Source organism: Hoplias malabaricus, chromosome 4, assembly GCF_029633855.1.
Source record: "Hoplias malabaricus isolate fHopMal1 chromosome 4, fHopMal1.hap1, whole genome shotgun sequence".
In the NCBI taxonomy this organism is placed as follows: Eukaryota; Metazoa; Chordata; class Actinopteri; order Characiformes; family Erythrinidae; genus Hoplias; species Hoplias malabaricus.
In genome coordinates, this window is record NC_089803.1 from 60,296,973 (window position 1) to 60,319,055 (window position 22,083).

Below are 22,083 nucleotides of genomic sequence, written 5' to 3' on the forward strand. Positions count from 1 at the left end.
TACGCAAAGAATTATACAACACAAATGAATGTTTTGTGACTAGATAAATATCCAACCAGAAATAAAGACCCAGGAGGAAAACCTCTAAGGGCTGATTAATGTCTGCTGAGTCAGTGAATGAAGTAAAACAAATGACAAGTCGAGAGAGAGAGAGAGAGAGAGAGAGAGAGAGAGAGAGAGAGAATCTGCTTTTGCTCAGGACATGTTGGCAGACTGATGGAAGGGTGTTATTTTTGCCATCCAGTGAAGAAGAACTTGATGAGAAGAAAACAAACACTAATCTAGTGTTGATTGGTGCACAATAAAGTGATAAGCCACAAGAGATTGTGTATTATGATTTTACGAATGTTAAGTAGTGTTCACCATGCACAAACCCCTTTGTCTATGATTGGGAGTGGACACCTCCTCACTATTGTGAAGTCACAAATGCACATCCTTAACTTTCATTGCTTTTATTCATTGGTGACAAAATACAAGCTATAAAATATTGTAATATTCTTTTAATAATAAGCTACGGATGGTAATGGACATAACACTTAAAGAACACACATTATGTATTCCACTGAATATCACATTCTAAAACCAGGGATATCCAGTCTAGGAGAAACATTCATTCATTCATTATCTGTAACCGCTTATCCAGTTCAGGGTCGAGGTGGGTCTAGCCTACCCGGAATCATTGGGCGCAAGGCAGAATACACCCTGGAGGGGGCGCCAGTCCTTCACAGAGCAACACACACACTCATACATTCACTCACACACACACGGACACTTTTGAGTCGCCAATCCACCTACCAACGTGTGTTTTTGGACTGTGGGAGGAAACTGGAGCACCCAGAGGAAACCTACGCGGACACGGGGAGAACACACCACACTCCTCACAGACAGTCACCCGGAGCAGGAATCGAACCCACAACCTCCAGGTCCCTGGAGCTGTGTGTCTGAGACATTATCTGCTGTGCCACTGTGCCACCCTAGGAGAAACATATGTTTGCTAAAAAAAAAACATTTGTTTGCTAAAATAATCACTGCAACTAAACACAGTGGGTGCAAGACGGGGACACCCTCACACATTCACTCACACCTAGAGACACTTTTGAGCAGCCAGTCCACCTACCAGTGTGGATTGTTGGCCAATGGGAGGAAACCTGAGCCCTCAAAAGGCTTGAACCCACAACCCCAGAACCCTGGAGCTATGTGACAGCGACACTACCTGTTTCACCACTGTGCTTGAAAAGAGATTCTGAATTTAAAACAAGTAGACAATTCAAAAAAATCTCAAGGTACTGGGATAAAGTCAAAAGGCCAAAAATGTTAGAGAGAGAGAGAGAGAGAGAGAGAGAGAGAGAGAGAGAGGGAGAGAGGGAGGGAGAGAGAGAATGAGAGCCAGCATGAAAGAGCCAAAGAACTAAAAAGCAAAAGAAACAGACACCCAGAGAGGGAGAGGTAGAAGGCAGAAGTGTGTGTGTGTGTGTGTGAGAGAGAGAGATAGAGAGAGACAAAAAAATAGAGATAGACAGAAAGACAGAGTGAGGGAAGTAAAAAACTAAAAATTGACTGACAGAGTAGCAGAGCAAGCGAGAGAGAGAGAAATAAATAAACAGAACTGAAGGATAGTGATGCGGCAACAAATATCTGATTGTTTGAGACATAATGCATCAGACAGCTTGTGTCACAAGCCGCTCTCCTACGCTGAGGGAGTGCTATGCTCTGATAACATTTATAGATCACAGATGGATAATGCAAAAGAACAATCTCTCTCTCTCTCTCTCTCTCTCTCTCTCTCTCACACACACACACACACACACACAAACACACACACACACACACATATACATACGCACACACACATACACACACGCACACACACTCAGGAGACTTATCTCTTGGACAGTCTTGACAGGTGATGAGGTAATGAGACTCGTGTATACAGCAGTTCAACATCGGGGACCATTCAGACGAGCCAGGGCAATCTGAATGGTCCCCGATGTAAGTAAACAACCATACTAATCTTCATGGAGTACAGCTCAACACTTTGAATGTGCTGTTAGTGGTAACACAACATAGTGCAAAGATTGTATATCTAACCCTCGTACAGAGATTGTGTCCGAACATTTGTATATGCAGCAAAATTGGTATAAAGTCCCCACTCAAGACTCGTGAGACAGCTTGTAACTGTGTTTTTGAACCATTTGGATTAGGTGCACTCCTATTCCAGCATGAGGATGTCTTGGCTGAATGCAATCAGATCCTCAGTGTAATGTTCCAGCATTATACTCCCAGAAAAATAGTAACTGTTACTACAAACAGAAAGGGTTAGTCTTTTCTGCACCCTCTGACGAGTTCTCTCACCTTCCAAACTGACAGTTGAGGCACAGTAAACACACACACACATACACACACACCCACTCATTTTTCCTCTCTCTCCAGTATAAATGGCTTTGTCTGTGCCACTGGTGGTTGCCTAGCAATGGCACATATCAAAAGATTGTTTACAGGTTGGAAAAATAGTTCATTGCAAAAGGTGGAGCAGTAGAAACACAGAAAGGTTATGAGCATGAAGCAGCCAATCAGACGCCAGCGTCGGTGAACAGAAGTGTGAGCAAGCAGTCGAGAACAGACGAACATCATCTCCTGTTTTCTCTGGAGTTAACCAAAACCTGGGATCTGTGGACGTTAAGCCCTTAAGGCTGATGTGAGCTTGTGTGAGAGAAGGAGACTGTGCTTACATGACCGAGTTGATGCCAGAGAGCTGCTGGAACATCTGGAGGCCACAGCCCACTATTAGAGCGCGACGCGCCGGAGGGTAGGTCAGCATCCGCCACAGCACCGGACCGTCTGCAGCAAACAGGGAAAACAGTAAATACAGATACTATAGTGTAGTATATTAGTATTCATTCATTCATTATCTGTAACCACTTATAGTATACTAAATATACCTAGCCTGATATTGTAACTCTAAATACACACCCAGACAGCAAATAAACTGAACACAATAAAGAAATATTCAGCAATGAATATAGTTCACTTTTTCCTCCTTAGAATCAGAAACAGTATCAATTTATTTCACCTATTTACTCATAAAACCCATGGGCAGCTCTGGCCTAATGGTTAGAGAAAATGGCTTAAGACTAGTCATTGGTTTGATTCCAACAACCAGCAAAATTGGGGTGATGAAAGTGAAGGAACAGCATTGTCCTCTTTCCTCAATCCACATCTGAGATGGCACACCAGGAATACAATATTGTGGGTGGGGACACACCCGCTGCCCCTAGCGCAGTGTGTAAATTGCCTGTTGTGCACTAGTGTGTGCGTATGTGCGTCCACTGCCAAAGATGGGTTAAAGACACATTTCACTGTATGCTGCACAATGACAAAACATAGCACAATTTGTAACGTTGTCTAACTTTTAACACATGGAACGCACTAGAGCACCCCTGGTCATGTGACATGATCAGTTGATTTTCAAAGTGAAGCTATTCACAGATCAACTACAAAGATAAAATTCATCACTTATTTTTATTCAATGCCTTAACCTAATTATATATATTTTTGTCTCAACAGCAACCAGTGCCCCGCCCCGGAGAATGTTTAACCAGCACAGCTCAACTGCTAGACTACATCTAAGCCAAAACAATTTAAGCTAGGTACAATAAATGATATTAAACTCTATGAATCATTTTTACCTTACATTTACAGCTACAAAACCATTGTGATGCATAACCGACCTGTAACAGTGAGAAAAGAGCCTCTGGGGTTGCTACTCTGGGCACAGCACTGTAACATTTGGAGGAGGTTAGAGATCTGACACAAGGGTGTGATTTGGCCCTTTGCATAATACTAATCAGTTCCTTGTTAGCTATATTAGCTTCAGTGCTCTGTTGCAAATTTACAAATAAAAAAATATCTGAAATATCTGAATTATGGACAATTAGAAAACCTGTATAACACACTGAATTTTGGCAAAACTATTTTTTTAGCATGTAAACGTGACTTACTAGTGAAATACAATTTGATGCTAACCTTCACCCTGCTGTGACATTTACTCATGGCCTTTTCTTTATTGGCTCTTTTCCAGGTAAAGGGATAATTTATTATCTCCTGTTCAGGAGAGAGGTTTAAAATGTCTGTATACATCATTAATTAAATGGTGTTCATTAAGACAGAGCTCAGCTCATCTCAGAGCAGCTGGAGGACTGAGGAAAGCTCCAACTGCACACTGCGCTGCTGCCTGTCCAACTGCACAAAAATGAATATAATTTAGCTGTTAAAAAAAGAGAAAATATGTGCTTTTTGAAATTCTCAGCGCTGTGGGGCCAAAGCGGTTTTAATTAACCAAGAATGGCACTTGAATTAAGCTTTTCTGAACAAATTGTCCTCTGTGATTGAACCTTTTCAAACGTGGTGATTCTAGTGAGCTTGCCTTCCTTTGTCACATGTCTGCTCTGGAATTTATTTTATTTTATTTTTTAACAAATAAATTATGTATATACTGGAGAATGTTCAGTGTTTACATATGACAAAAATATGTTTATAAGATGTATTATAGAATGCTTACCAATAATGACTTGTAATATTACAACATACAAACCATAATGAATCAACATGAATCATATGTTATAGTTTTTAAATGAGTATGAATCTATGGTATATGTACAATTTACAGTCAAACTAATAATTCTGGAGTAAAATTAATCCAGCATGTCTTTGAGGATCTTTTTTATCTGGGGTCATCAATCTCCATTGTGTGAAACTCAAGAAATCCCCCAAAATGTCATTTAAAAGCTCCAGTGATGATTATGTACTGGAAATATGAAGATGGCTTTTCTCAGGATTTTATCACAGTGAACTGATCTGAGCTCTGGTGATCCACATTGGAAAACAAATTGGGTCAAAGCTGTCTGTTAGAGAGCAGAGCACTGTGGTTCAGTGGATGCTGTGCATTGTGGGAAACAGCTGTGAGTGGGCGTCCTGCGGCCTGGTCTGAGAACATCTTTAGCCTTCAGACGGGTTCTGTTTAACAGGCCTCAGAACATGGCTACAGATCATTTTGGAGATGTGTTTTTTTATGAAAAGCTGTTTAAAGTTAAAAGGAAATGTGTTGTGTGTTGAAGTAAAAGCCAATTCTAGAACATTGTGGAGAATTGTGTTCTAGATATGTGACAATGAGGAAAACATTCTAGAACTATATTAAAGGGAAATACATACTGAGGAACCAATATCCTTCACCAGAGCAAACATAGAGCTTTGTAGAACAGTAAGAACAGAACACACTAAAACTACTGGAAAATTATTTTAATATTTAAAAAAAGGGCGGCACGGTGGCGCAGCAGGTAGTGTCACAGTCACACAGCTCCAGGGGCCTGGAGGTTGTGGGTTTGATTCCTGCTCCGAGTGACTGTCTGTGAGGAGTTGGTGTGTTCTCCCAGTGTCTGTGTGGGTTTCCTCTGGATGCTCCGGTTTCCTCCCACAGTCCACGTTGGTAGGTGTATTGGTGACTCAAAAAGTGTCCGTGAGTGTTTGTTGCCCTGTGAAGGACTGGCGCCCCCTCCAGGGTGTATTCCCGCCTTGTGCCCAATGATTCCAGGTAGGCTCTGGACCCACCACGACCCTGAACTGGATAAGCGCTTACAGATAATGAATAATGGGAGAAAAGTACTTTTTTTCTATAACACTGAGTATGGGGAGAACGATCTAGTCAAGTCAAGTCATATTTATTAGCACTTTTTACAAACTGATGATGTCACAAAGCAGCTTTACATAAAATGACAATTAAAACAAAATTTTAATTAACAACCCCTGGTGAGCATGTCAAAGGCGACAGTGGCAAAAAAAAACACTCCTTCAAGGCCGGAGGAAAAACCTTGGAAGGAACCAAGACTCCCAAGAGAACCCATCCTCCTCGGGTCAAACAAATTATACACAATACAGTTTTATTTTAAAACTGCAAGTAGAAACAGCCTTGGAGTCTGGGTCGGTCATAACAGACATCTTTAGCTTTGTGCTGAATCAGTCACATGAAATATCCAGAAGCTGTTGCATGGGGACAACAGGGGTCTCGGATGTGGTGTCTATAAACTGGAACAGCATGTTAGGCTGTAGCAGCTTGTGTCAAGTGGAAGGGGTATTATTTCTTATTATTCACAAATGAATCAGATTCATCCACCTTTGTCAACTCACCAGTTCAGGTCTTTCACAATTCTATTCATCCATCTTACTTAACATCTATTGAACCAACCATCATTGATCTGTCCATCTAGGCATGAATATGAGAATATGAGAGGTCACTGAAGTGCATTTAGAGTCATGGTCCAGTAAGCAATGGGCAAAAGTGAACACTGTGTCTGGACCGAGCGACATTGTCAGTGGCGACCGTCCATGTCTCATGGTGAAAGATGATTGGCCCGGTCCCTGGAGACAGGTGTGGCAGGCCGTTATTGGATTACTGCCCTCAAAGCCAGATTCATGAACTGCTGTGAACTGGACTGGCCAGTGGAATGGCTCTTATAATGAAGCACTAACTTCATTCCCTCAGACACACAATCGCTACTTCCTAACAGCTGCTCTAACATGTGCATGTCCCTTATCTTAATCCAATCAGAGCACTCCGGTGGAGCACGCTCAGTAGCAGGAGATGAGGTGTCACCATGAGACTGCTCATGTTGACAAAGTTGGCCTGTGATGCTGATCTAAGTACAGGACATTTTTTTCACTAACATGGGCTACGTTAGCTTATAGATAAGAGTGGCTGGTCTGTTGGAGATTAGTTGACATAAATAATAAATATGGTTGATTTCCAAAAATATCCAGATGCCTAAACAGGACATTCAGCTACTTCAAAAGGCACATATTCTACATAATATTTCTACAGTTCCCTGGGGTTGTAATGAAAAAAATATTTCACCGTTTGTGGATAAGTAGAATATCCCATATCCCAATATTAATGTGCGACTGTATTGTTATTGTAAAATAATTTTATTAAAACAATATTTCCCCTTTAAGGTGCATTAATTACTGACACAGATATTCAGTAACTCACCACAGAAAAGCCAAGAATGGAGCACTCTAGAGCAGATGAGTGTAAGGTCACCATGCCCAGTACTAATGGTTGCCTAAAGAGGTTAAAAGGCTTCCAGCATTGGGCTGTAGCGCAGTGGAACTACATGTTCTTTGAAATGATGGTGCCCTTGGTAAACCAGATCAATTAGATGCACTGCAGAAAAAGAAAATGTTGTCTGACAATTGCCAAAAATATCGGTGGTAAACAATGCTTGTTTAGAGTCCAGCTATTACATTAGCAGCCTAAAGGTCAAATTAGCTGATTAGCTTTCTTGCTTCCTAGATGCCAATATTTAGCTGTCCTTTAAAGGTGTTATTTACAAACATCAATAAACCAACTTTATTCACCAGCATCGCCTAAAACTGTTTTTTAACAAACATCAAATAAACAAACATTTTAAGGTGATATCAGTTGACAGTTGTAGATATTGTGCATGTAGCAAAGCATATATTTCACTGACCTTGTGGTCATATTTGTGCTAAATTACTAGCATTATGCTTATGGAAAGAAGCAGTGTTTTCCATTGGCAGTTTCCTACTGCACTGCGCATTAATTTCTGTAAATAAGTAGACTGCGGCAGGGTGTATCTCACGTTGGACACAGTGTGATGGATGTAACTGACCTGTCCTTGCTGCACCTTTATTGCTAACAGATTGAGCATCAATCATTCTATTATCTGTGTATAGACCCAAGTATTGATTCCTGGGATTATCTGGCCAATAGAGTCTCCTATACAATGACAGTGTGACCAATGGTTATTTTGTACACACCTGGTGAAGCATCTGGACTTGTGCTGTAAAGCTGTACACACACTTCATCTTGCTTGATCCAGTATGGCTTGGGCATGATGTTAATATAAGCCTCCTTATAGTAACTGAAGAACTTGCACTATAAAAATACTCTTCAAAACAGAACAAATGCCCTGTCTCAACACTGAGTCTATAAATGCTTTATTGGTTACTGTAGGAAAAAAGAACAAATTGGATTCTGTGACAAATCTGGTCTGAAAATCTGAATGATCACACACTGGTCCTCATAATTATGCAGATCAAAAAGATCTATTGCACTACGTTTATGTGCTGTATGCTAGATTGTATTTTAACTGGATAAATCATCTAGAACATGCTGAATGAAGTTATATTTTTTGGCTTTGGATGTTTAGATGTGACACACCTCGGGGTACTGGCTTGTAACTCAGTCACTTAATCACTCTCTCACACACTCATGGTGGTTAGGTGTTGCATCCCTGATCCATATGCATGTTATTGTAGTTCACATTAATGACAATGTGCCATTGGCTTTCGACTTGATTCCCTAATTTCAATCATTACCACTTGTTGGATCTCCTCCAATCATGCAATGCTATCAAGACTACCACATGCTGCAGAACATGCTCTCAGACATGGGAAGCCAGTTAGTGTATCTGTTCAAAAGGTTTCAAAACCATCGTAGTTGGAATTTAACATAATTAGCAGAGATCGCTAACTTCCAAACTCATCAACAAATGCCCACATTGCCTAGCGTCACATGGGGAGAGGGAGGGCCATTCTACTACCCATCCAGAGAAAATCATATCAAGCTAGGAATCTATGGAAGGTTAACTGTAAATCAAGCTGATACTTAAATGGCTTTTATTAATTATTAGATTTGTTTATTGTTTGAAGAGTCATAAAAAGCCTGAAATATTAATAAGATCATGCAATCTGAATAAGTTTCTGTTTTCAAACAATGACAGTGGATAAAACCAATTAAAAGAACATGCCAATAATTTGACCAACATTTCCGTTCATATCGGGTGACCATGCTTCAGCTGGACCAGTGCCAAAGCCTTTATGGAAGCCCTCAGTTAATGTGACCCTTTCTGTGTCCTGGTTTACCTTGGCTCAGTTTTCCCTGTTTGTTCAGAAGTGTCTCAACATCTGGATAAATGTCTAAGGTTCTCAGGGCTTGTTGCTAGGATCTGTGAATGAGGATGCGAGACTCAAGCAGGCAGATGGGCCCAGGAGACAAAGGCATCACATTCTTCCCCATCTCCCTCTCCCTCTCTCTCTCTCTCTCTCTCTCTCTCTCTCTCTCTCTCTCTCTCTCATTCTCTCATTCTCGCTCTGCCATATTTTTCACAGAGTCCACTTGCCTCTTTTGAATAAATCTTCTGGTCATATGGTTTTATACTGTCATAATTTCACTAAAGGCTATAACACATCTGACATTAGCTGAGATTGTGTGGATTTTCTACAGTATATATATGTTGATTTTATTTCACATCACTGTTATACTGACATTCCAGAAAAGTGTAAATCAAGAAACAAGAAGTTCCTAGAACAACGTGAATGAAGGAGAAAATGCTAGAACATTCTTTTCTATTCTTGCTTTCTTTACTTAAACAGGTAGTGAACAGCACACAGTACTTCACTCAATAGCATCCGATGCTGACCAAATAGAATCTAGTGAACATAGTATCGCTTTCTAAGGCTTTGTGGTGGAACATGAAAAGAAAAAAAGAGAAAAGGCAGACAAAAAAGCTTCAAAGAGCAAACAGAAGAAAAATGCCATTAAGGCGTGCAATGGAAATTGAACTAAAGGTTAGTGGAGAAGAAGAGAGGGTCGAAGAGGTCATTCAGTCAGAAGAACGATAGAAAAGAGAAGTGAGGAAGAGAGGCATGTGATATGAATACCAACAGCAGCATGAGCAAAGGGCACATATGAAGGTTTAGCTCCAAACAGAGTAAATACCGCTCACAGAATTTACATTTCTGGAATGCCTTTTTGGGTTTCTCATGCAGATTTCTCTGAATTACCACATAATATGTGACATTATTATTGACTGAAATTTTGTTGTAATTTTTTATTCGGTGTTATGCCCATATCTGCAATTTTTGGTTTAAGTTGATTTTCTATGTGCCAAAAATGCACAGGATTTTTTCTAAATTATTGTTATTGTGCCTGTGGTGAGCCAAGCAGTTCCAAACCCATTACACCACCACCACCATAGGCACTGTGTTGTGTAATGCTGCTTAATTTGGATAGTTTCATTACTTTAATTATTATTAAAGTTTAATAAGTTTGATTACTTCTTTGCAGTCTGCAGTTCCACGAAGGATAATTTAAAAATTCATGTGAAAATCTAATAAGTGCAAATATGTCTACAAGCTACAGCTTGTCTGCCAAGTGTGCAATCACTGCATCAATACAATATTCATTCTTTCATTCATTATTTGTAACCAATTCAGGGTCGCGGTGGGTCCAGAGCCTACCTGGAATCATTGGGCACAAGGCGGGAATACACCTTGGAGGGGGCGCCAGTATACACACGGCAACATACACACTCACACCGATGGACACATTTGAGTGGCCAATCCACCTACCAACATGTGTTTTTGGACTGTGGGACGAAACCGGTGCACCCGGAGGAAACCCATGCGGACACAGGGAGAACACATCAACATAATATTTCTACTCTAAATCTTCAACAAATCCTTTAATCAAGATTGATTATATATATTTATATATAATCCTGTCCAACACATCTCCACTTTTCATCTGCTGGGTCAAACCGTCCCCAAACGGTGAGAGATCCAACTGAAATACGCTCAGAGCAACAACATGTTGCATATTCAGTGACACTTTTCCCCAAGAAGAGCCTGAGGTTTTCTAGAGGGAGAGTAGGCTTTTTAATCATGCTACAGGAGCTCCTTTATTTGCCTGAGTCTGCTGGAGCCCTGATCATGATCGAGCTGCTTCTCTACTGCGACTTTCATTCCATATTAATAAGCAGCAGAAAAAAAACCCTCTGGGGCTGAAGGAGAACTTTTTCTCACTCTCTTTCTCCCTCTTATCCTTCAAAAACTCTAAAGCTGAAGTTTGAAGAGATGCACTCTAACTTACAGACTCTCCTGCATATTATCCGATCTTCATAACTGAAGATACAGTCACGTTTCACACACACACACACACAGTATATATATAGGTACTGTTTAGACTGCAGCTATATCAGGACCTAAGGCTTCTTATTTGAGTTTGTCACTCAACCGTACACGTTGCCGCAGTTGCATTTTGTACAGGTGCCAGTTATGACACCAAAGTTCAACCATTTACTGAGCATCCTGCTCATTATCTGATCATGAGGACAGGAGGAGCACTCACTTGTTTCTTAATCTATCTCACTTTGTGATAAAATTGCTCTCACACAGACACAGATAGGCTATGGAACCCAAATGATGAAAAAGCCACAAGCCAATTAAAATCCCAACCCTTATCACCAACAGGTTTCTCCGAGAGGCATCAGTTTCAGAATGATAGAAGATATAAAGTTATAACAGCCTGGAGTTACATAACATCCCCAGAACACTTCAGTCTGGCTTTTATTTAGAAGAATGGGGATAAAGAGAGACCTTAACCTCCAAGAACAAAGCCCCGAACAGTAAGAGCAGATCTGATAACAAAAACAGTTTTTTCGAGTGTTGCTGGCTGCTTTGAGTGTGCCCTGAACAATGAGTTCAAGAGCATACTAAGGTCTACACACGTCCTTCAAGTCAGATGAAATAACAGCCTGCTTTGCTACTGATTCTAAAAGAAAAAAAAATCATTTATCTATAGTGAAGGCCGACAGCAATACAAACCACTGATCTCAATGCTTCGTGGTTGTCAATGGAAACGGAGAAGACAAAGAACAACTAACCTAAAACATTTTATTAGAAAAGTTGTGGAGGATAAGGATAAAACAATACATTAAAAATCTGGTAATATATATAATTTTAAAGGGTTACTTTTGTAAATGACATGTTGCTTTCTCCAGTTAAAGGTCTTTATAAACCAATGTTGCAGATGGATGCAATATTTCACCACAGAATGCTTCATAAAATCACAAACAATTAATTAGATTCTTATTTAAGGCCACTCTAATAGTACACATCCATACTGCATACATGAAAAGGAACATAAAGGTGAGAAACAACAAGAAAACTGGCATTTACCTCTCTTTGAAACATGGCAGTACAGAAAATCAATGTGTGAATTGATCCCATGGATCACACAGACAGAGCTGTGATGTGGAGAATTCTGAATGAGCGAAGGATTCACATAGAACAGGCACTGAGCACACAAGTGAGAAATAAAAAGGAGACAGCTTGTTGCCACTGCTCCACACTGGGAAAAATGGACACAGCCTCTTTCATATGCCTGTTTTTTTAAAGTCTCAATCAGGATAAATCAGAAAAATGCAATGGTCATTGACTACTTCTTTCAGGGAAAAGAGGTTGGTTTTATTCAGTCTGTTGTCTCTAGTATTGAAGAAATATTAATTATATTAATGAAAAATACTTGAATATCTTAATGAATAAAAAGCCATTCAGATCTGAGAGGCAAAATCAGGCCATTTTTGTAAAAGAGCAGTGAAATATCAAACAGTCAAAAGGATTTTTGGCTGACATCAGACCAGCCCCCTGCACACAACCAAACTGCAGCTCTCACTGACTAAATATCCACTGTCTCCACTCTTGTGGATGAGTAATAGCTTTAGAAAATGAGCGGTAACTATCTGCCCCCAGATCACATTTGTACTGCATATCCATCATCACTGCTCTCTCGCTCCTCCTATAAATGGACATGATGTTCTTTTCTTTCATAGTCAACACATGAATTTCACCCATGAAAAGGCCCGTGTCTCATGTCATTTCTGTGAAAATGAAAATACACTAAATGTCCAAAGGTTTGTAGATGTCCGTTAAGTGAATGTAAGCGAATGTAGCAGATTTCAGCTGCAACAGTGAAATATGTCCGGCACACAGTTTCTATCTCAACAGAAACTCATAGAATGAAATGTAAGATGGTATTTCAGCCCAATAGGAAGTGTGGGCTAGAAGGGTATAAAACTTTACTAGACTCTGGAGTGAGTCCAGTACCATTGGGATGAGTTGTTGGAACACTAAAGCGAGTGTGTGATGGCAGTCAGTCATGAGAATATTAGTGAGGTCCGGTACTGATGTAGGATGTGACAGGTACAGCTGAACCCCTGTCAGTATTGTGTGCACGTTATATAAACAACATTCACTCAGTAGGAGCATCCACAAACTGTCCGTATGTTGCATGCATATAACCTTTTCTGCTGAGGCTATAGAGAACAATCCAGGTTTGAAAAGTATGGGCAAAATGCCTAAAACACAAGATGACCTCCTAGATCAAAGCTTAAGCGTAGAGAGTGCTGGGTGGACATCACATGGCTAACTTCATAGTGCTGCAGGATGTATAAAATAACCCTGAGTTTCCTGTCCTCCCAAAAACAGCTCGACTCCAATCTTCCTGCATTAGCCTTTCATCTGCGTATGGAGAAATACCCACAACAACCACAGCTAGCTTTAATTCAGGACTAATAACAGTTCATATGGGAGACATGAAGAATAGCCTTCATTATGTTCCACTAATGCCATTTTTACAATCAGCTTAAAAGTACAATACAGACATCAGTCACCAAAAGCTTATAGAGTATATACACATCCAAAATAGAAAGAAATAGCATTCACTAACACACTCTAAAAAGCTCTCTCTGTGCCTGTCTCTCTCTCACTCTCTCTCTCTCAGGTGGAAGAAATGTGAGAGAAAGTAATCATTTGTAAATTAATTAACTGAAATGAATTAGAAGACAATGCTTCCTGCAACTTAATATTTAATTACAGCATGTTCAAAAAGAATAACAAGTAACAATTAATCTGATCCAGCCCTGAACAAAAGCAAGTGTTGGTCTTCCAGTGGAATAGCGCTTCCTTAAAATGGCAAATCAGAACATTCAAAAGATCCATTTATTTGCATAAATGTTTTTTTGCTTCTCCCTAACAGTTCCTGATTATGGATATTTAAAGAATGTCTTTACAAATGGCTCTACATTGTTATTCCAAAAAAAAAAAAAAAAAAAGGCATTCCAGTAATGTTACCAGGACCCTTTTTTAGTGCAATACATAATTACATTTAGATTCTTATCCCAGATGAAATGCTTTAATTCATTCTGTAACTGCTTGCATCCTGGTCAGGGCTGTGGAGGGGTTCGGAGCCTACTTGAAATCATTGTTCACTAGGCAGAAACACATTCTGGACAGTCACCAGTTCATTATACGGCTGCTTAATTTAAAGAAGCTCTAAATAGCTTTAAAGCTTAGACGTTTTTAGGAGCAATATGGGATCAGCTGGTGGTCAAGACTTCGACATTGGCTTCATATCCTCTCTACATGCATTCCAATATTCTTACATTTTATGGGATCACACATTAAATGAAACTCCTACCAGCCATAAAAAATCTTCAACGCTGTCCCCAGCAGAGGTGAGAGGACAACATCAAACTCAATTTGTCAGATCTGAACAATTTCCATAGTTTTTTTGTACTAGATCTATAAAAATGTAGATATCAAGGGACATTTTTGAAAAAAGTTACTAGACTAGAACTAGAGTCCAGACCTTAACATCTGTGTTTAGCTGGACTCTAAGAAGAAGAAGATGCACCATCTTCTTGCGTTTAGTGTTTTGTGGTAAATATTATTTTTATTTTTCCTTTTTCCTTCTATTTTCCCTGACCCTGAATGTTGTGCTACATGAAGGGTGGTCTCTAGGTTTTGCACCATACTGTAGACCAGATGTAATAGTATACATTATCATATACTCAGCCAAAAGGTGCTCAAAACACTCGAGGACATTTCCACAAAATCAGACTGTTGTGAATTATTAATTCCTTGAGAAAAATCATTAATATTGCCGGCTTCTCTCTATTGCTCGTCTTCCACACTGCTGCCTTCACAAGTGCTGGCTGGCACATAAATATGAGCACCAGAATTAGATGTTGTGTTTATCATGAAATATAAATAGACTGCGTCATTAAGCCACAATGGCAATGAAATGAATCAGCGCTGAGATAAAGATGGTTTATGACCCTGTGTAAGGGAAATCGTCTTTAAATTATATCATCCAAAAATAAGGCACAGAGGCTGTTAGTGGAGCGGGCAGGCGGTCTCTTTCTTCACAGAACCAATTTAAAAATGCTCTAACTCCATTCCACAAATGAGTAACCAAGGATAGTCATTTACTCCATCTGTGTCATTGATTCTGGAGCTGTAATGATTCAGGTCTCAGCAACAAAGCTGAGCAAAGCAGAAAACAACTCTTTATTTTGTTGTGGTTTACATACACTCTAATGAGAAATCTCAGCTACTTTAAGGTGCTTCCATGATCTCCAAAATACAGCACTGTCAACTGAATGGGAAGTAGTGGAGCAACTGCACAGGAGCCTAAGGTCACCATGTGCAATGTCATGCCCTGGCATAAAGCCCTGGGCTGAGGAGCAGTGATACCCTGTTCTCTGGATTTATGGACCACCGTCCGATACCTCTGGGATGATTTGCGAACCATACGCTAAATGATTCAGTGTAGGCTCAGGAGAGAGTCTGATCCTGATCAGGATGAAGCAGTTACAGAAGATGAATAAAAAATGCAATGTATGGCTTGTGATTCAGAAATAATCATCCAAAATCAGTATCTGGCCTCACTAATGTTTATGTGGCTGAATATAGTCAAGCCCTCACAGCTGCATTCCAATATCTACTGTAGAGCTTTCCCAGAAAGGTAAGGGGGGGCACAGCTCTACTGATACACTTGGTGCCAGAAGTAACATTGGGAGTCTACAAACATTTGGCCACATAGTGGTTACATCTCTCTGCCTCGCTCCCTTCCTCTTACTCACTCTATTTGTTTTCCATTGGGTGTGAACAGTTTCGCCATGCTGTCTCCAACCCTGCCATCATCTGCAATTTTCACTTCACCTTTTTCATGTAAACCTCTTCTTTACTCTCTCCCAGCAGTCCACCTGTGTCCAGCAGTTGCAGCTCTACCATCAACATCGAAGTCTTAAGTGACAGCTAACACTGTACAAACCACAGTTTATTTTAACTCCATTATGTGACTCCAACAGAAACTTGACATTCATAAATAGTGATGATTGACAGCCAAGTTTTGTTTCTTTTTGCCACATTTTGGCAACTACGACACTCCCTTATGTAACATGATGTCTGATGTCTTTTACTATAAATAGATCGATCATCCATAATACTTAAACAATGCCTTTTGTAGATCTACAATTACAGACTCTAATTAATCTGTTGCTCTGCATACTCTGTTAGCCTCCTTTCATGCTGTTCTTCAGTGGTCAGAACCCCCACAGAGCAAGTTAGATCTTTCTCAGTGCTACAGTGACACTGATGTGGTTGTTGTGTGTTAGTGTCTGTTGTGCCGATACAAGTAGCTCAGACACAGCAGTGCTACTGGAGTTTATAAACCACTCACTGTCACTGCTGGCCTGAGAACAGTTCACCACCCAAAGTATCCAGTCAACAGCGTCCTGTGAGTGGTGTCCTGTGTCCACTGTTGAAGGACTAGAGGACGACCAACACAAACTGTGCAGCAACAGATGAGATACTGTCTCTGACGTTACATCTTCAAGGTGGACCAACGAGGTAGATGTGTTTAACAGAGTGCACAGTGAGTGGACAATAAGGTAAATGGAGCTGTATCATGACAGATTCCAGCTTTTTTTTGGGAGAGTGGTTTCACACACACACAAAATAATAATACAAATATTCAGAGACATTTCTCACTCCTCCAAAGGTCAGATGTAGGGTTTGGCTTCATTTACTGAGTCTCACAATTCGAGTAATTCCAAACAAACTGAGAAATGTTGAGGTCTGGGCTCAGCTTTTCCACAAACACCAGAAGGTTTTTTGTTTTATTTCCAGATATTTTCTTTTGTGTCTATTTCCTTTTCTCATTAAAGTTTACTAGACAGCTCCTCTCTCTTTAAGAATCTGTATGTACTGCTGCCTAAATATAAGGGGTCACATATATTTCTATAATAAGGTACAAGATGAAGTTACAGTATATGGCTTATAAAATACAATAGTAGTTAATTGTCTCTGGAAAGCAGGGGCGTTTTTGTATTGCTGCAGCTGGAGAGAAACAGGACAGAGATGACAAACTCATGCTGGTGCTGTTTCCCCTCTGGTGTTTTACTGCAGCCTCATACATAACCAATGACCATTGACATCACACATATGAGAAGAGAGGCCAGTGACATTGCTGCTATGTCTGCTGTGTGACTTGTGTGTGTGTTTATATGATGCCCCTGAGGCCTCTGGTTTACAGCCTGCACCTCAATTACATGGTTGGGGTGAGAGACCTTTAGCGTACGCTGGCCTACACACGGGCAGTCTTCTCTTTTCAGAGAATACACTCCAAACACTGACTCAATCTCACATAGATGCCTCTGGTTGGAGACAGCTGTCAAGACACTAGGGGGCTGTGGCTGATGAGTGTGGACAAGAATGGAACAAGAGATTACAGCCACGTTAATGCCTTTGCTTATTGGTGACTTCCCATTGTACAGACGCGTATCCATTTTTTGGCTTGAACAAATCAGTATTTCCAAAGAGCCTAGTGTTATTAGTGAAACAGCATGTCCTATTATTTCCAGACTGGCTTATTACTTCAGCATTTCACTCAAATGCAATCATGTGCATTATGTCCATGTGTGTATCATTTATTCATTCTTTTATTTAATCATTGTCTGCAGCCATTTATCCAGTTCAGGATCACGGTGGGTACAGAGCCTACCTGGAATCACTGTGTGCAAGGCTGGGACACACCCTGGATGGGACACCAGTCCAACAGAGGGCATCATATACTCACACATTCATTCAAACTGTTTAATCTATGGACACCATTATCTAGCCAATCCACCTACCAACGTGTGTTTTTGGACTGTGGGAGGAAACTGGTGCACCTAGAGGAAACCCACATGGACACGTCTCCTCACAGTCACCCAGAGCATTGCTCGAATCCCCAACCCCAGGACCCTGGAGCTGTGTAACAGTGACACTACCTGTTGCATCATCCAACAATCTTCAGATCTACTTCTTAATTAATGAACATTTACCAGGCAAGATATATAACATATTAAATATTGGATAACTGAACTGTTATTGTGATGAAGATTAGGGCTGGGAAATATGACCAAAGAACTCATATCACGATATGCCTAAAAACTGTCAATATACGATACAATATTATGAAAACCTTAACAAAATGCTAAAATAATTTTTATTTATTATTATTATTTTTTTAGGCACAGCTCCCTTATTCCACAGCCCAAAGCTGAGGGAATACATCTGTAGCTCATGCTTAGCTTTGGCCATTGTCAACTTAGGTCAGAGGTATTCAAACTTTGGGTGTGTAGTGTGGTGGAGTGATGAGTTAGATTTTATTATACTTTTTATATTTATTTTGTTTCATTTTTTATAACAATATATATTCAGCATTAGTGTCACATGAAATAATGTAGCATCAAAGAACTTAGGCTGAAGTTGGACCTCTAAATAAGTAGGGGATGTCACCCGGAGAAGAATAATTTGTTCTATTTATATGTGCAGAAAGGAGAAGATTTTTTAATAGTCATGTGCTGTTTATTGTTATTATTTTTTTATTATTATTACTTTATACATTACTTATAAATTACCTGATTTTTTTTATACAGGGACTGTGGGAGTTTGCATATTCTTAGATAGTTTCCTGGTGTCCAAATGGGGGCCACTGGAGGAACTATTTTGAATACCTCTAACATAGACTCAGGTGCAACTGCTCCAGATTATCATATTTTATCTGCAATACTTTTATACGCAGCTGTGCATAAACATCAAATGTCTGTGTCAGCAGTGGGTGCTGCAGTTTATGGATTCATGGAAAGATTCAAGCTGTGGGCCAATTTGGTTTTTCGTCAAACATTGGCTTTAAAAGATCTTCGCCTCATGCTTTTCAAGTCTAATCCTCCTTTCCAGACCTAGCTACATAAGTTCTGGGATGTAACTGATGGCAAAGAGGGAAGTAAAGTAGCCCAGCATGACATCCTGTCTGTGATGAGTCTGACGTTGTGGGTGGAGGTTGAATGTGTAGGCGGTCATTCCATCACCCCAGAGATCAGTGAATACTTAGACCCACAGAGGGCTCCTGCACCAAGGCTAATTACCAACAAATCCCATCCAATTTCCCTTGATCCTCCTGACCTGCTGTATGACACTGCACTAGATTTGCTCATAGCTTTTCTCGATGACCACTTGTGCTCTGTTGCCTGATGGTACTTTAATTCCACGAGGAAATGAGACAAAAATGGCTTTGCTGATATGATGTCAATTGAAATCCATATATATTTCAATATGTTTTCTTGGGAGATATGACAATGACATTGGGTAAAATGACATTGCAATTTTTTTCCCTAAAAATATGAATGGAATGTTCAAATAATGTGAATATTTGACATTTTTTCCATAAGACTTCAGCTGATGTTGTGCTTCACTTCCTGAGATCATGGATGGCTCACGGATAAGAACATAAGGGTTCTTTAACAGCCTCAGCACTTAGTCATGGAATATATACTGAGATGGATTCTGTATGTTTTTACATGCCTGTGCATGTGGTTGCAAGTGTGTGACAGACGTGTTTCTCACCTCCTCCACAGTCTTTCTCCTCTTCCTCGATGCTGCTCTTGATGCTGTCGTACTCCTCGTCGATGTTTTGGTTGCCGCGGATCTGGCTGAGGACACGACGGGCCTTCTGCGTAAGACCTTTCTGTATGAGCCAGCGAGGACTTTCAGGCAAGAAAAGGAAACCAAAAAACTGAACGAGGGCCGGAACCATAGATAAGCCCAGCATATACCTGTGAGAGAGAGAGGGGGGGGGGGTGTGGTGGGGGCACGACGATAAATAACAAAAGCATAAAACGTAATTAGATGCTTTGAAGCAGCTGTAAATGAAGAGAACTGTTCTCTGGAGGAATGAAACACTATCTGGTTAATTGGTGCTGTGTTGGTGATCCAGAACTAATTATCCAACATAGACGGTAAAGCCTTTCCAGAAGAGTAGAAAGAATGACATTAATACCCTTCAACGCACAGAAATGCTGAATGACAAATGTTCACATAATGTAGTCTAAAGAGGCACCTATATGGAAATGCATGACTCATGGTGTCTTTTTTTCCCCAACTGCAGCTTTGGGCAGATGCCTAATTTCAACATTTAATTTAATGGGCCTACAGATCACCACACTGTCCATTAAAGGAGAGATGACTTTAAGCAGAACTTAACCCAAGAATCAGCTCACCAAGTAACCCCTTCCTCCCCAGTGGTGTGACCCCTCAGATTCACTTTTGACTCATTATTATTGTAATTCCTCACTAAAATTCACGACCCATTAGAGGACCATCAAAGCTGAAATGTAATCATCTTAGAGAAAAGTCTATGGAGAACAACCACGTCATCAGACTCTGCATTAGCACCATGAAGGGTAGTGAGGTATTCACAGCTGGGGAGAAATCTGTCTAGAAGCTTCTCTACAATTTCACCTCAAGCTATGGTCAATGACTTGGTTTGCATCTCAACTACTGAATTATGTAGAAATTCTGAAAACTGGTTGATTTCTCCTGTAATAGGGAGTGTGCCCTGCTTTTTAATGAGATCTGGCAAGTTAGCCATTTGGAACAGAGGTCATATGTATATATCAATCTTAAAGGCTTTAATTAAGGGTAATTAGGAGTTGGAGAGTGATTGTGTGTAAATACATATAATGCATAACTAGACTTCAGAGGGGAAAATACAATGCCAGGAAAGTGTAGCTTACATTTTATCCTAGCATTTTATTCCTGGACAGAACAATACAACATATACAAATAAAATAGTAACAATAATAATAATATCTGTCATAGCCAATGTTGCTTTAAGAAACATCAAACATTAAAAAAGACCAATTTGCATTTTAGTGATGCAATAAAAAAGAGGTAAAAGGGAATAGAAGAGAGTTTAAAGCTGGGTTTTGAAGGGAGAAACTGGCAGGGATCATGTTAAGAAGTCTCTCAGCTGACAAAGTATCATCTCATCCCTCATCTTCCTCAGGGATGGGGTCAAATAAGAAGCTGACCATGCAGATTGGTCTGAGCTTAGGATTTGTGCATTATTTTTGGTTTTTGTGAGAAGACATATGCAGTATTCTGATAAAGTTAATCTTTCATGTTTTATATCCTCACCCACAGGGAAGGCTAGAGATCCTGGAGAATAAACTGAACTCTGGGAAGTGACCCTATTCTGTGTGGGACAAAGCCACAAAAATCCTGATTTAAGATAATTCCTGAAGCCCTGACAATACTGTTCATGACAAGGTGTGTACACTCGCTGTAAATATTCCAGGTTGGCCCAATTTGTGAATATAGGTTGTTTTTTTTTTTTGCTAAAGGGCCTGCTTAGCAGAGGCATTTTCTCTAACTGTCTGACTGACTCCTAATGTTGAAATGCGCATGTGCAAGTAGGAACTGTTAGTTCAGCCATATTATACAGAGACAACTTAAGATGGCGCTACTACACCGTCTGTTGTTAGTTCAGCCATATTTCACATTCCAGATTGTGAGCTAAATTTGGAACCGTTTGGTGCGCTTCCATCGATATAAACTGGTTCGCAAACCAAAAACATTTGTGAACTGTGGCTGAATAATAGGAAATAAGACAAAAATACGCTCCATTTGGGTGTTTCTGGAGCTGTTTAGCGTGATACCATGCACATTGGCCAGAGCCTTCGCTCGGAACTCTGCAACATTTACACATGTATTATATCTTATTTCATGTGTGTATGTGTATTTGCCTGAAATATTGTAAAGGGAAGAGGAGGGGAGACATTGACGTTAGTGTGTTATAAAACTAGGGTGACTAGTTTTACCCGGACATGTCTTCTTTTTTAGACTTAAAAAAATGTCACAAACGTCCGGGATTTTGTTTTTCTAGAGCTTACATAGAATTTCGAGAAGCGTTTCGCTCACAAACTAGTCCCGCCCTCCCCTACTCCGTTTGGTTCGCTTGAGTGAGAAGGGGGCGTGGTGAAGTAGCCTAAAATCTTCGGATTGGACGGTCTGACTGTAGAGCTACCGTTATTGGTCAATAACCTTATCTGTAAACATTTA

At 40.1% G+C, this 22,083-nt stretch overlaps 1 protein-coding gene across 1 annotated transcript in view; it reads right to left on the reverse strand.

Annotated features, from left to right (window-relative positions):
• Window positions 1-22,083, reverse strand: part of LOC136695477 (proton myo-inositol cotransporter) — a 60,902-nt gene that overhangs the window by 24,086 nt on the left and 14,733 nt on the right. Inside the window, exons 3-4 of the mRNA XM_066669582.1 lie at window positions 19,588-19,796; window positions 2,730-2,838 (exon numbers count right to left, since the gene is read on the reverse strand). Of these exons, the coding sequence (XP_066525679.1) occupies window positions 2,730-2,838; window positions 19,588-19,796 (318 nt within the window). The remainder of the gene's footprint in view (window positions 1-2,729; window positions 2,839-19,587; window positions 19,797-22,083) is intronic.